The sequence below is a fragment of the Rhinatrema bivittatum genome, chromosome 18 (assembly GCF_901001135.1).
Source record: "Rhinatrema bivittatum chromosome 18, aRhiBiv1.1, whole genome shotgun sequence".
Lineage (NCBI taxonomy): Eukaryota > Metazoa > Chordata > Amphibia > Gymnophiona > Rhinatrematidae > Rhinatrema > Rhinatrema bivittatum.
In genome coordinates, this window is record NC_042632.1 from 15252220 (window position 1) to 15268050 (window position 15831).

At 42.9% G+C, this 15831-nt stretch overlaps 1 protein-coding gene across 1 annotated transcript in view; it reads left to right on the top strand.

Annotated features, from left to right (window-relative positions):
* Nucleotides 1-15831, top strand: part of CTNNA1 (catenin alpha 1) — a 332156-nt gene that overhangs the window by 146035 nt on the left and 170290 nt on the right. The window contains 3 exon segments of the mRNA XM_029583454.1: nucleotides 8206-8402; nucleotides 8404-8473; nucleotides 14804-15007. Coding sequence (XP_029439314.1) covers nucleotides 8206-8402; nucleotides 8404-8473; nucleotides 14804-15007 — 471 coding nt within the window.

Below are 15831 nucleotides of genomic sequence, written 5' to 3' on the forward strand. Positions count from 1 at the left end.
CTGGTATCATGTCTGCTTTGCAAACTGTAACATGATGTATGTTAATGTATAGACTTCATTTTAGGCCTACATTCAGTTGGAATTCTTTGAAAAGTTTTATAATGTTTTTGTCCAGTGTTGATGCAAAGATTTTAAGATGATGCTTCTTATTTTGATCTTTGTAGGTGGAAGAAGGTATTGTGAAACTTAGAAATGCTGGCACTGAGCAGGATTTGGGAATACAGTAAAAGCCTTAAACAGAAGTGGATAAGCTCAACATAATGACAGCTAAAAGACAGCAGTACAGTTAAAACATAAGCATGTTCATGTATTTTGATTTGTACATTTAATATATATTAAAACAAGTGTGTTAACATTTGTTTTGTGCCTGTAGTACTTTTCTTCAGAAAAAATTCTATACTTGAGGCTGCCATAAATGAATACCTATAACAGGAATATGGTCAGTTTGTGTGTTGAAAGCTGACTTATTGTCTGTATGCCAGGCCTGAGTCTGCAGTGGTTTATTGAACTGCTGGAAGTCCTGGGATTATGGTCATTCTTTGGAGGAGCTGAAGTTGCAGGATATTGTAGAATTTGTCCCAGTATGCTTGGCAAGGGAAATTAATTATTGGCTTTCCTGTGCTCCTACATCTTTCTTAGCATTCTGACAGGTTAATCCACACCAGTGGGTTGTGTACCTCTACCAGCAGATGGAGATGGAAGAAAGCTGACATCACGGTATATATACCCCTGCACTGACGACAGCCCCCACCAGTATTTTCAGTTTCCAGCAGATGGTGGACATGCATCTCCCTACTGGGGATTGCTTTAAAAAAAAAAAAATTTAAATTTTAGGAGAGAAGAAATTCGCCCTGCTCTCCTGTGGTGAAACCTTATGGTCCTTCCCTCAGTAGAGTGCCTTCATCCCGTAGTTGGTTTTCTGGCATGGATTTATCTGTAGAGAGAAACAGCCGAGGCTAGCAGGTCCAGGAAGCAGAGCATGGTGGTGAAAGCCTTTGCTCTCCCCCCCCCCCCCCCCCCCCCCTGCAGCTGAGACACTCTGTACTCGGCCGGGACGGGCCGAGCTCAGGTATAAATATATAAAAAGAAGAAGAAGAGAGTTAATTTTAGGGACTCCATTCCCTTCTGGTCTCCGAGCTCCATGCGCCGAACAGACGCCCGTTCCCATCTCCTTTGGGAGCTTGATGAGTTGAGCAGCCTTTTTGGCTAGGCTTCGCTTAGACGACGTGTGATAGGCTGTGGTGGCGTTCGCGTGCTTTTCTACACAGAAGTCTGCCACGAAAGTGTGTCTTGATGTCTGTTTGTGAGTGGGTGCTCGGGTGGGCACGGGCACCTTCCTGCACTGCGTATTGGGCACCTATGATTTGGGTGTCTGTAGTGTGTACTTATTGGACAGAACTTGATTTCTGAGCGCACTGTCCAAGCTTGCTTGAGCAACTGGGCACACAATTGTCAGATGCTTTTGGGAGCATCTGACAATTGTGTATCTATGGTGCTGGTAGCAAAGAAGCCTAAGTACCTTACTCCTTGTGCTGCTTGCATCACATCCTGGCATACACTCTAACTTGTGTCGGTGCTGTTTGGAGGCTCAGGGAGAGTTGTCTAATTTTGCTGAGCCCGGCCCTTCCCAGCATGATTCGGGAATGGGACAGAGGGGGAACTGCCAGAGGTTTTGCCTGGTTTGGGGCTCCCTTGTCTAGTTCATAAGCAGGGGAAGGCAACTCAGTGAGTGCAGGACAGACACCTCCTGGTTTTGGTATGGATCATTCTGCTTTTTCTTCTTGGGTAGAATATTTTCAAGGACTGCAGTCCTTTCTTCAGATGCAGTCGGCAGCCCTGGCCAAACCTAAAAGTTCAGGATCGCAGGTTGCGGATCCCCGCATGCCTGATGCGCGGGTAAGAGTCATCTGAGTGTGTCTAGATCTGCTATGGATCAACCTAATAGTGACCCAGATGGCACGGTTGACTAAGGCGATCCTTACTCCCTGGAGATGGGGCTATTCCTCCAGGGCTGAAACCGTATAGATCAGGGCTGCATTTCTTTCATAGAGATGAGTTACCAGCTCTGATCTCCCAGACATTGAAGATGCTGGAGGGTGCGGGGTCCTGATTCCATGTCTGAGCCAAAGAAGAATCCCATTTTGGTTTCTTTGCGTAAAGCATTATGGATGCTATTCAAGAACTGATCTTGAATGGGATGCCCCGGAAGCTAATCTTAAAGCAGGGTGAGCCTCTGAAGCGCTGTACTCCCTGGATCTGGCTGTGAGAGAGCAGTTGCACCTTCTGAAAATGGATGCGCTCCTGCCGCCCATGAGGTGAGTATTCCTGTAGAAGGGGAAGAGGTACTGGAGGATGCGCAGGATAGAACTGAGGCTATCCTTAAGCAGGCCTTGAAGTGGTGACAATGAGGTGGCTCACTCACTCTCTCTCAGGAAGTCTGAGTCTGGTTTAAATTCTAGGGCAGTGATGGAACCAACAGCCGCCATTTTGGCAGTTGCGGCTGTGACTTGGTCCGCACTTCTGGCAGAAGGGGGTGGCTTTGGTGATAGTGGTCAGGCTGCTGCTATGACTAAAGAATTGGTTGGCAGATACATAGAAACATAGAAATGACGCAGAAAAGGATCCAGTTTCCCTTAACCGTTGCCATGAAAGCAGAGAGCGATGTTGGAGGTGCATCAAAAGTATCAGGCTTAGTGATTAAGGTTGTAAGCATTGCAGCAGCAGCTAGTTACCGTCATGTTTATTTGTACCCCATACTGTAAAAGTTGGGGCACTTGGTTGCTATCTGAATCCAGTTCCCCTCTTTTTCACTCACTGCCATTGAAGCAGAGAGCAATGATGGACTTGCATTAAACCTTGATACTGTTGTTTAAGGGTAGCAACTGCCACACCAACAAGTTACCCCAGTTATCCCCATGCACTCTTTTCTCTTAGCATTTCACTGTCTGTCTCACCATCTTGACCAGGTGGACGGTAGTATACCCCTATCACTATAGTCTTCCCCAGCATACAAGGGATTTCTACCCATAAAGATTCAATTTTGTATTTAGTCTCATGCAGGATGTTTATCCTGTTGGACTCTATGCCATCCTGGACATAAAGCGCCACACCTCCTCCCGAGTGCTCCTCTCTGTCATTGCGATATAATTTGTACCCCGGTATAGCACTGTCCCATTGGTTATCCTCTTTCCACCATGTCTCCGAGATGCCAATTAAGTCTGTCATCATTCACTGCTATACATTTCTAATTCTCCCATCTTACTACTTAGACTTCTGGCATTAGCTTACAAACATTTCAAAGTTTGTTTTTTGTTTGTATTTTCATTCTGCTTTTTAATTGATAGGGATAAGTTAATTTTTTTAGCTCATGTGAGTTTTTAGTTACAGGCAATTGGACTACTTTTCTAATTATTGGAACCTCACTGTCGGGATGCCCTAATTCTAATGCATCATTAGTATCTTTTAAAGATACCTCTCTCCGAACCATGCGCTGCTGAGTGACTGTCGGCTTTCCCCTTTGTTCTAGTTTAAAAGCTGCTCTATCTCATTTTTAAAGGTTTGGGCCAGTAGTCTGGTTCCACCCTGGTTAAGGTGGAGCCCATCCCTTCGGAAGAGACTCCCACTTCCCCAAAAGGTTCCCAGTTCCTAACAAAAGTGAATCCCTCTTCCTTGCACCATCGTCTCAACCACGCATTGAGACTCCAGAGCTCTGCCTGCCTCTGACCTGCGCCTGGAACAGGGAACATTTCAGAGAATGCTACCCTGGAGGTTCTGGATTTAAGCTTTCTACTGAAGAGCCTAAATTTGGCTTCCAGAACCTCCCTCCCACATTTTCCTATGTCGTTGGTGCCCACATGTACCACGACAGCCAGCTCCTCCCCAGCACTGTCTAAAATCCTATCTAGGTGACGCGTGAGGTCTGCCACCTTCGCACCAGGTAGGCAATGTTACCAGGCGATCCTCACGCCCACCAGCCACCCAGCTATCTACATTCCTAATAATCGAATCACCAACTATGACGGCCGACCTAACCCTTCCCTCCTGGGCAGAGGGCCTTGGGGAGATATCCTCAGTGCGAAAGGACAATGCATCACCTAGAGAGCAGGTCCTTGCTACAGGATCCTTTCCTGCTGCACCTGGTTGGTGCTCTCCCATCATGAGACCTTCTTCCTCCAAGGCAGCACCAGGGCTGCCAGTCTGAAGTTGGGACTTGACTAGTATGTCCCTGAAGGTCTCATCTATATACCTCTCTGTCTGCCTTAGCTCCTCCAGGTCTGCCACTCTAGCCTCCAGAGATCGGACTCGTTCTCTGAGAGCCAGGAGCTCTTTGCATCGCATGCACATGTACAACTTCTCACCGGTGGGTAAAAAATCATACATGTGACACCCGATGCAAAAGACTGGGAAGCCCCCCTCTTGCTGCTGGACTGCTGCCTTCATCTCAGTTTTGATCAGTTCCTAGTTAAGTTTTAGGTTGCTATGGGAGTAGGAATGTGTCTAACGTCCTTGTTCAATATTTATTGCATTGTTTTGTTAGATGTTTTTTCTTCCTTATACACCCATGTCTATAGTAATTCCAGTGCTGGTTATCTGTAACCGAAGCGATATGTACTTGTACATGATCTTCGGTATATAAAAGACTTTAAATAAATAAATAAAATAGTGAATTCACTATGTGTCTGGTAGTGGCCTACCAGGGTCTGATCGAATTCTCAATAAAGTTTTTGTTGATGTGTTTTTTTGGTTTTTTTTTGTGAAAGTGGCACCTGCCTATAAATTAAGGGATGAGCCTAGGGGTGGGCGGGCTGGGAAATCCAGTCTAACCAGTTAGTCAGCCTGAGTGACTCACTGCTCTTTTGATTAACAAATGTTGGTCCCTATTCAAACCCAATCACACTACCTCAACACCTTTCCAAGGTGAATAACTGAGCTGAACTATTCAACTTTTTTACTTAGGTATACACTGCTCCTAGCTTATTTCTAGCTTCTGGCTACTTTTTGGGTTGGTTTTTTTTTTTTTTTCACTACAAGCACTCTGTTAGTATTAAATACAAACACTCAGTTCTTTAAAAGTCTGGAGAACACTCAGTTCTGTAGACTTTTAAAAATAAACACACTACCTACCTTATTGACTGACTAAAAATACAAACAGTCTAACTTGTTTATTCACTGCCTTTCTGACTATTAAAGGTACAAACACACTAAATAATATTCCCAAATAGTTAACTTTGCCCCAATACTTTTAAGCAAAAACTTACTGATTCCTTTCAGCCACCAGCAAGGTGATCCTCTCCTTTCAGTGTCACACTACCTCAACACCCACAGTGGGGAAGGAAACTCTGTACCGCTCCCAGGGAAGAGTACAAAGGCACTCCTGTTACTTCAGGCTCTGGAGGATATTTTCCTCCCCCCCCCCCCCCCCCCCCCCCCACACTTCCCCAAACCAACAAAGGACTAGGACTCTGGGAAAGGAAGAGACTGTAAGAGCTAACCAGAGTGTGAACCAGCCCCAGAGACTAACACGTTCATTTATGGCTCCTTCGGTGTGTAGCCTGCACCTGGTGATCTTGATCCTCCTCATAATATACTCTCTAACTGTGATGTAGATATATTCTTTCTTTCCTTCCCTCTTCCTCAACCCTCATCTTGGATAGGTAATGGGGCTGCTTTTTTTTTTTACCACAAAGACTAAAACAAATCTGTATCTCAGAGACCTGATGTAGACATGCCCGGATCATAAGAATCTTCTCCACAGAAAAGCTATGAAATCCCCTCAAGTCAAACGAAAGATTTTGATATAATCCATGGATAGAGTGAAATTTCTATACAAGATTTTGTGCCTGTATATATGGCCAGCCAGTTGACAGATTGGATGTATTTTGGAATTCTGCTGCTCTTGCCCCACACTGGCAGAGAGGAATTTAATTTGATTTAAATCGCCATTTTATTACTGTATCGTGGGTTAGAGAATAATACAATTTACATAAATACAAATAAAAATGAAATATATAGCTAAAAACTAAACAATTTGCACGACCTGGTGTATCACACTTGCTGATACCTGAACACAGATTCAACATGCTTAAGCTCATATAATCAAAGATGAAGACTTTCTGAAGAAAATATAAAGGATGGTTACACTGTTTCAGTCCAAAAAAAGTGGCATTTGTTAAATTTGAGAGATACTTTCCAATGGGGCCAGTATCTCTGATGTAGTGAATGATCTGAGATCGTGTCCACTGTATGGTAAGCTTTAGTATTAGAGTGGAAGAGATGAAGGTTTATTTCAAGGCGAGGGTCCTAGACGTCAGCAAAGCTAACTTTGAAGTACTTCAAAGTATCATTAGCTGGATGGGAAAATCTAGGGGAAGTAGAAAAGTGGGCAAAACTAAAGGAAATATAATGGCAACTAACCTTTTTGTTAGGAAAGTAAATAAAGGAAAGAGGAAAAAGGCCAATATAATTTTCTAAAGTAGCTGAAAAGGTGAGAGAAAAGACTGCCGTTCATAACCTACAAGAGATCGCAGAAAAAGGAAGACAAGTGATGGTATCTGGAAAAGATAAGCAAAACTGAGAAAGTAGTCAAGAATGCAAAAATTGAAATGGAAATAAAAACAGCAAATGTGGTAAAACAAGTGGATGACTTTTTTTTTTAGATATGTTATGATAGAATGAAATGCAAGACTCACAGGTGACCAGGGAGGAATATGTAGAGTCTGAGGGAAAAGTGACATTGTTTAACAGATATTTGTTCACTTTGGAAGGGCCAGGTGTAGGACCACATAAAACACAAATAAGATTGGAAGTGAGGCTAAACCTCCATCGATTTTCAGAAGTGTTTGAGGCCCTAATACATTTAAAGTAGATAAGATGATGGGACCAATAGGATTCATCCAGGGGTACTAAGGGAACTTAGAGAAGTCCTGGCAGCTCCACCGGCTGACCTTTTTGATGCTTTAGAGTTGGGAGTAATTCTAGAGGACTGGGGTCAGGCAGTTGTGGTTCGTATTCATAAAAGTGGAAGTAAGAAGGATGGGAACTACAGGCTGATTAGTCTGACCTCTGGTGGGCAAGTTATGGAATTGCTGCTAAAACTGAGGTTAATGCGGTTTTTGAAATGCAATGGATTGCAAGATCCACGTTAGCACGGTTTAGCCAGAGGTAGATCTTGTCGGATGAATCTGATTAATTTCCTTGATTGGATGACCAGAGAGTTGAATGATTTCAGTAAGGCCTTGATATGGTTCTGCATAGGCGACTTAAATTGAGCGTCCTTGGTATGGAACCTAAAGTGCCTGACTGGGTTAGAAACCGGCTGATTGAGAGGTGACAAAGGGTATTGGTAAATGGCTTTCACTCTGAGGAGGGGGGTTGTGCCTCGTGGAGTGGTCCTTGGACAGATTCTTTTCAGAATTTTCATGTGACATATTGGAAGGAATGTGACATCATTGCCAGAAGATGTGGAAAACATGAGGAGGGATCTAGCAAAATTTGAGGAGTGGTATAGGGTCTGGAGGCCTAAACTTAATGCTAAAAAAAAAAATGCAGTTATGCATTTAGGTCACAAGAATACAAGTGAGGTACAGTATTGAAGGTGAAATTCTAAGCTTGAAAGAAGAGCAGAATCTAGGGGTGATTGTATCTGATCTTTAAGGTGGCTAAATGTGGATAAAGTGACAGCAAAAGCCCCTAGTAGTTGCAGCACATGTAAGATGTACATTTTTGCCCCACATCAACACAACACTTCTTCCACTGGTGGTTGGAAGAAATATACACCTCACAGCCCCTACTATGTACAAAATGACCCATTTGCAAACATTGTCTCCTTCCTGATACACGCACATCCCTCACAGCTTCTTCCTCCTCCCCGTGCACACAGCACACACAAATGTGCACAGAAGTTCTTGGTAAATGCATTCAGTCCTTTTAAAAAGTAAACTGCTGGAGGTAAAGAACATCCTTTGGAAATGTATACTCCATGGAATAAACCTTTTCCCAATCTCATATTTAGTTTGTGATTATTTTATCTTTATAATTAAATATTTAACGGTGACAGGGGCATAGTGTGCATGTAAATAGTGTTTGCTGCAGATAGAAGCGGCTATTTCTTTGTGGCTGATATAAAAGTGTGTGTAAAAATAAAAGTTGTAAAGTGTTTTTGTGTATAGTGTACTAAGGAACTGTTTCTGTATATATCTATTAAAGGAGCTGAAAGATGTGGGTCATCGTGATCAGATGGCTGCAGCCCGAGGAATTCTGCAGAAGAACATTCCTATACTTTACACAGCTTCTCAGGCCTGTCTGCAGCACCCTGATGTAGCAGCTTATAAAGCCAACAGAGACCTGATCTACAAACAGCTTCAGCAAGCAGTCACAGGCATCTCGAATGCTGCTCAAGCCACAGCCTCAGAAGAAACTCTGCTCAGCAGCAGGGTGGAGGGGCGAGCTGGCATTCGCACTTAATAACTTTGATGTAGGTATTCAGAACAACTTATGTAAGGATATTTTCCAGTTCAAAGTAATATCTGTGGCCCACTTAGTCTGCTTAGCTGTTCTTGTCCACGCTATAAAGATGTATCACAGCTGCCATATCTCCTCTGATCCAGGGCTGTTTGTTTTATTTGGACTCTTATCTTGAGCAGATGAATATACAAAGCCCTATGTAGGAACACTTCATGTGATATATATACTTGTTCTGTCCCCAGTAAAGGGTACATGTTTGTGTCTGTATACATTGCATCCCACCTGTGTTTACTACAGCCCCTCCCTCCTGAGAACTCATGACATTTTCTGTAACCCAGGACAAAAGTCTGGGAGCCTTGCCTTTAAAGGGAGTTTGCCTTTAACAGAAGCCCCCTCCCCTCTGTACCTCCCATTGGGAAAGGGTCTGCATGCCTTCTCAATCTAACTTGGGTCTTCTCAGGTGCCTTATTGGCTGAAGGGACTGCTCTTCATGTCCCCTCCTGTGTCACATGGATCCTAGGCTCGCTACCGTTGGATCTCGCCCCTAGCCCCAGCCTGTGGGGACTTTTCCTGTAATCACTTTCCAAGACTGTGGGCCAGTCTCAGCCACGCCATGTAGAAGACACACGTGCCTGTAACCTCTGTTACACGAACAGCTTTTTTACATTCCTCCTACCGCTTTAATCCTAAAAGACTAATCAGCTTCAAACCCTCGTCTTCTTACCCCGCATCCCAAGAAACTCCTGTTCCTCCCTCTCCTGCCTGTTTCCAGCCGCAAAGATCTTCGCCTGAGGCTACATTGAATCCAACAATTGTGAGTAATAGAAAAATTATCTATGCAATAAATGATTCATACTTAAAAGATCTTTGTTTTGGAGACTGATTTGGAGGAAAGTTAGCTGTCTGGATGAGTAAACTTGGGAAGTTTTTATTGAGCCAGAACAATACTAAATATGGTACATAAGCCTTTTCAGATTTTGTCTTGAAGAAATTATTGAAGCAGTTGTACCTTCTTTCTTTCCAGCAAATTGCTTTAATAAAGAAATAATTAAATTACCATTTAAAAGTGTTTTGGACACAAAATAAGATGGCCAGTTGTAGCATCTCTCAAACTCTGTTCATCTTACTGATTACTTGTAGGAAAAATTCATCAGTTTAAAATGACTGCCTAATTTCCCTATTAAAACTATAGTCTAGAAAAAGGAGGTTAGCAGAATACTAGAAATGAGAATTTTTTGTTCATAGTTTTGGTGGTGGTGGATTCCAGTATCTTCCCATTGCCTCAGTGCCGTCAATATGCTTCTCAAAGGCTGAGGACACCAGTTGATTGGTTTTGAAGTGTCATACAAAAGGTTTCTTGACCTCTGCCAAATAATAGTGGAAGCACTCTGAAGATGTGAGAGATGCTGTAATTGGCTGCCTGGATTTTTCTTAGATCCCAATTCCTCTAGCACACTACTATCCCAGTGGAGGGAGGTGCAGCGCTCAAAGATGCTCATGACCGACGTCTGGAATCCATCCTTAAAACAGTCCTTTGACGTCGCCGCTATGTCCCTACAAATAGCGGCCTGCTGCACCGTGGTGACACATGCCTGCCTATCACAGACCAGGAGCAACACCCCCTGGGGAAGCCATGGAACCCGCAGTATCATTCCTTGCGGATGCTGCTTCCGATCTGGTGCGCACAGCGGCCAGAGGAGTGTCATCAGCTGTGGCAGCCAGGAGGCAACTCTGGCTCCGAAGCTGGTCAGCCAACGCATCTTCCAAAACGCGATTCACAAGGATGCCCTTCAAAGGATCCCTCCTGTTCGGCAGCAAACTAGAGGAACTGGCTAACAAATGGGGCGAGTCCCCATTGCCGCGACTACCGGAGGACAGGAATAAGAAAAACCAGCGACCCTTCCCCCGATCGTCCAGGGGCAGAACTTCACAGTGCTTCAATCCATACAGAAACACTTATCAAGCACCTCACCCTACAGGCAGGAACCAGTCCTTTCGGAACAAGCACAGCAAAAGGGGAACCAGCTCGGGCCCTGGCCCCAACCGCACCCCACAATGAGATTCTACCGACCCGTCCAAAGGAAGAAGCCATAGGGAGCAGACTTGCCCTATTCTACCAAAGATGGGTCGAGAGAACTTCGGACAAGTGGGTCCTAACCATCATTTGAGAGGGATACTACCTGGACTTCCTCTGAACCCCTCAGGATGAGTTCGTGGAATCCCCTGTCACGACCCCTCCAAGAGGATGGCAGTGGAGGCTACTCTGACCAGATTACTGGCCCTGGAGGCCATAACCCCAGTGCCTCCACAACAAATAAATACTGGACACTACTCCCATTTATTTTATCGTCCCCAAGAAAGAGGGAACGTTCAGGCCCATCCTGGACCTCAAGTTGGTCAACCGCCACCTGAGGATCCCCCACTTCCGCATGGAAACCCTACACTCTGTAATAAGGGTGATACAACCGGGAGAGTTCCTAACATCCCTAGATCTGTCGGAAGCCTACCTACACATTCCGATCCACCAGGAACATCAGCGCTTCCTTCGCTTCAAAATTCTGGACAGTCACTACCAGTTCCGGGCATTTCCCTTCGGGTTAGCCACAGCACCCCGGACATTCACAAAGATCATAGTGGTGGTGGCGGCAACACTGAGGAAGGAAGGAATCCTCGTACGCTCTTACCTAGATGATTGGTTGATCAGGGCGAAATCCCCAACGGAAAATCGCCAGGCAACCAGCAGAGTCAAGACTCTACTGGAGAAAGAATGTAGCCGTGAAGCGAAAATGAAAGAAAAAGGTAAACAAACATAAAACAAAAGCGAAAGCAAAAAAGACAGACCGCAGAAAAAATAAAGAATATTTAAACAGCAATACTAACAAACTTAACATGTTTAAAAAGATAAAGTTAAATTTATTCCTGTGACCGGTTTCACATTCAGTGTCACTGGGATTGCGACGCGTCCATGAAAAAAGTGGTTATTTAAACAATTTGGCACGAAAAAATCGGCAACCAATCTTTTCCTACGCCCATCTGTCAGAACTGACTGCTGAATTTTTTGGTGTAAGATAATTACTGCTATGAATTCCTTGTTAAAAATGCTCTTGTTCAAATATCTTTAAGTATCACTGAGGTTATATAGGCACCAGTCTCTGTTTGTGCTATTTTTAGATATGCTAGAGCATTGACTTTTAGTTTTGTAGTTTTTAGATCTTTAGTTATGCCGACGCCATTTCCTTTGTTGTCCACCTTTTGATTTTCTGCTTTGTAATATTTCCGTTTTACTCTGTAGAAAAAAATAAAGTACTGTTTGTCCCTCCCGACACAGCCTCGCGGCGAAACACGGGTCCGTGTCGGGGGACCCGTTTTAAATTATATCCTGTTACAACACTGTGGAGTTGCTCTTTTAAAAGAATACATTTCCTTACTCAAAATTGTGTGGACATTGAATTTATTCTGCACATTTTCCTGATTTATTTGACTGTAATGAAATGTTAACATTCAGCCTATCTAAAACTGAAGTTTTGAGAGTCAAAAAGTGCTTATCTTTAGATTTCCATTTGCAACTAGTCCTAGATGAGTTCTCTTGGAAAAATCAGTCACCATGTACATAGTCTGGGCATCATCTTAGATTGTGAACTATGGAGTCTCATTTCTGTGATCATGTAACCCAATCTTGAAAAATTTATACTGGTTACCTATAGCCTTCCAAGCCCAACTTAGAATGTTCTCTCTATCTCAAAAACCCCTGCATAACTCCAGTCCGTATTATATTTTAAAAAGGTTTTGCAAAATTATACTCTGAAAGAGGGCACATAAGTATTATCTTTTTAGAAAAGATAAGTCAAATCTGGCTGCTTATATTTAAATATTTTTTATTGATTTTATATGTGGGGTTTTATTGATTTTTAATCTGGGGTTGCTAATGTATTTTATGTAATTGTTAGCTGCCTTGAACTTCATTGGAAAAGCAGATAAAAATATGGAGTTTTTAACTTTAAATTTATAATTAACATTCATTCATTCGATCTTCTTTTATGCCTTGAATCTTGCATGAATGCATAATACTGAAACTGATCTGTGGTTTGTGTAATGGTATCCCAGCTTTTTAATAAACAAAGTTCTTGTGAAACCTAATAATAAATTTCAGTGGTCAAATTGCATTTGAATCTGTTTTAGGCATACCTTTCTATGGTGGATTTAGTTCAGTTTTTAATAGCACTATTAGCATTAACCTGCTAGACAAATGGAAGTCTTTGTAATTACTTGCAAGATTGCATAGGAAAGCCATTTTTCACCAGTCAACACTACTTTTTCAGTGTATTTCGGAATATATTATGGCAAGAGTAAAACTAGCAATGATTAAACCGCTCTTCAAACCCAACACTCACACACCAGAGCTCACATCCCTCGAACCCACGTCCACCATGGAAATAGCAAACATTCTTAAGAAGATAAAACCATCTTCTCACCCCTTGGACCATATCCCATCAAACCTCCTGAGCTCCATCCCTGACATCGTAGCCAAGCCACTCACAGATATCATTAACTGCTCTCTCGCCCAAGGCCAAGTTCCCAATCAACTCAAGTCTGCAAGGCTCAAACCTCTCCTCAAAAAACCCAACCTTCCCACAACAGATCCTGCTAACTACAGACCTATTGCAAACCTTCCTATGTTAGCCAAAATTATGGAGAAAGTGGTTAACCGACAACTTTCGGAATTCCTTGATGACAACAATATCCTCACCAATAACCAATTTGGATTCCGGAAGAATAAGAACACCGAATCACTATTAACTACTCTAGCTGACACCATCATCTTCAATCTTGAAAAAGGCCATCCTTGCCTTCTCGCACTCCTGGATCTCTCAGCGGCGTTCGACACCGTGAATCACACTAGCTTACTACAACGACTCACAGATATCGGCATCACAGGAGCAGCATTCAACTGGTTTAAATCCTTCCTAGAGAACAGAACATACAGAGTCAAAATAAATAACAAGGAATCCCATCCCATCCAAGCCAATATGGGAGTACCACAGGGATCCTCACTCTCCCCCACCCTCTTCAACATTTATCTTCTCCCACTCTGTCACTTACTCTCCAACCTCAAGCTTACCCATTTCCTTTACGCGGATGACATTCAAATTATCATCCCCATAACCGACACCTTACACAAGACCATGGCCTTCTGGAATAAATGCCTCTCATCCATCAACGAGCTGTTAAGCAGCCTCAACCTGGTTCTGAACACCAACAAAACAGAAATCCTGATAATAGCACCGGAAAAACATACCTCACAGACCTCAAGCAACTCTCCAGACACCTCAGGATACACCACCTCACCACGTCAGAGATCTGGGTGTGATATTAGACGACAGATTCAACCTCAATAAATTCGTCAACAACACCACCAAAGAATGCTTTTTTAAATTACAAGTTTTAAAGAAACTAAAACCACTTCTACGTTACAGAGACTTCCGCACAGTACTCCAAGCCATCATTCTCCCAAAACTAGACTATTGCAACTCACTTCTGCTGGGACTTCCTGCCTGCTCTACCAAACCCCTCCAGATGGTGCTGAATGCCACAGCAAGAATTCTCACCAACGCCAAAAAAAGAGACCACATCACCCCGATCCTCCAGCACCTTCACTGGCTCCCCATTAAATACAGGATACAGTTCAAAAGCAGCATGATGATGCATAAGGCCCTTCATAACATATCCCCACTCAACTTAACCTTCAAGCTGCAACTACATACTTCGGACAAGCCGACTAGAAGTGCATATCAAAATAGAATGATTACTCAGCCCGCAAAATCCTCACTGAGAAAACGCGCGCTATCAACCGCGGGCCCGTCCCTCTGGAACTCCCTACCACCAGACCTCCGCCTGGAGCCGTGCCACACCACTTTTAAGGCGAAATTAAAAACTTGGCTCTTCCTGCAAGCATTCCCAGAGAGCTAAGAACTAACTGATATAACAACCCATAATTACCCTGATCCATTGGTTCTAATGTATTTTTTTCTCTGCACTACTTAGCTAAGACTAAATTACCTTACTTATATGTTTAAAGTTTGAAACTAGTTAGTTGGTTTGCTTATTCTTCTCATATCAAGTTCTGATTTGTTCCAATGATTTGTTCCAATGAAAAAAAAAAAATTTGTTCCATGTAAACTGCCACACGGCAGTAGTTATTACCGTTTAACTGTGAACCGGAGTGATATGTATTGTATACAGGAACTCCCGGTATATAAATCCATAAATAAATAAATAAATTAAACTGTAGGGAATGTTTCATTTATTTAATATTTGCTTATTTTTTTTTCTTCTTAATTAGAAACAAATTATCGTGGATCCTTTGAACTTCAGTGAGGAACGTTTTAGACCTTCCCTGGAAGAGCGCCTGGAGAGTATTATTAGTGGAGCAGCCCTAATGGCAGATTCATCCTGCACACGTGATGACCGACGGGAGCGTATAGTTGCCGAGTGTAATTCAGTTCGACAAGCCTTGCAGGATCTACTTTCAGAATACATGGGGAATGTGAGTATTAAGTTTATTTTTAAATCTGTATTGGTTTTTCAAGCTGAAACTGCTGCAGAACTGTATTTTATATGCTATTTAGCAATTACTAACTTCCAGAAGTGAATGTTTAAACAATCAAGTGGCTGTTTTCTGCCTGATCAAGTGGGGAGGAACTGGATACCTCCTATGTTAGGAAGTTACCAAATTGTGACTGGGCCACATCAGTGGGGATGACACTGAGCCACATATCTGGCAGGAAAGTTAAATGTTCCAGCAAGCTGAGTTGCCAGATAGGCTATTACAAATAGTCTCTGGATCAGAGAATAACCGTGCTTCCCACACCTATCTTGGTAACATTCACAGCCTGTCGAGTTTTCAAGATAACCACAATGTATATGAATGAGTTAAATACATATGTACTGGGTCTCTAGTATGTGTTGATTTTTTTTTGTGCATATTCATTGTTGATGTCCTGAAAACCTGTCTGCCAATGGCATCACCAGGACAGGTTTACAAAGACCTGAAGCATAAAACTCCAAAAAGCAGACTAGGGCTGGATGATGTTTCATGTCACTGGGGAAGAGGACTTCTGTATGCATGTGCATCAAATAACTCTAGTGACAAAATATTTAGAATTAGTCCCACAGTTCCTTGGTTAAGATGAATTTGTTTTCTATCCTTTAGGATTCCTTAGGGAACCGGTCATATTAGACATTCTTCCAGGTCTAATTTTTCAGAATTGGGGAACAATGCTTCATGTCTATTGCCAATCCCTCCCTCTCATAACTTGGATGTTAAGAACTTTATTTGTTCTGTGATCTTATTGAATGTTTCGCATACTC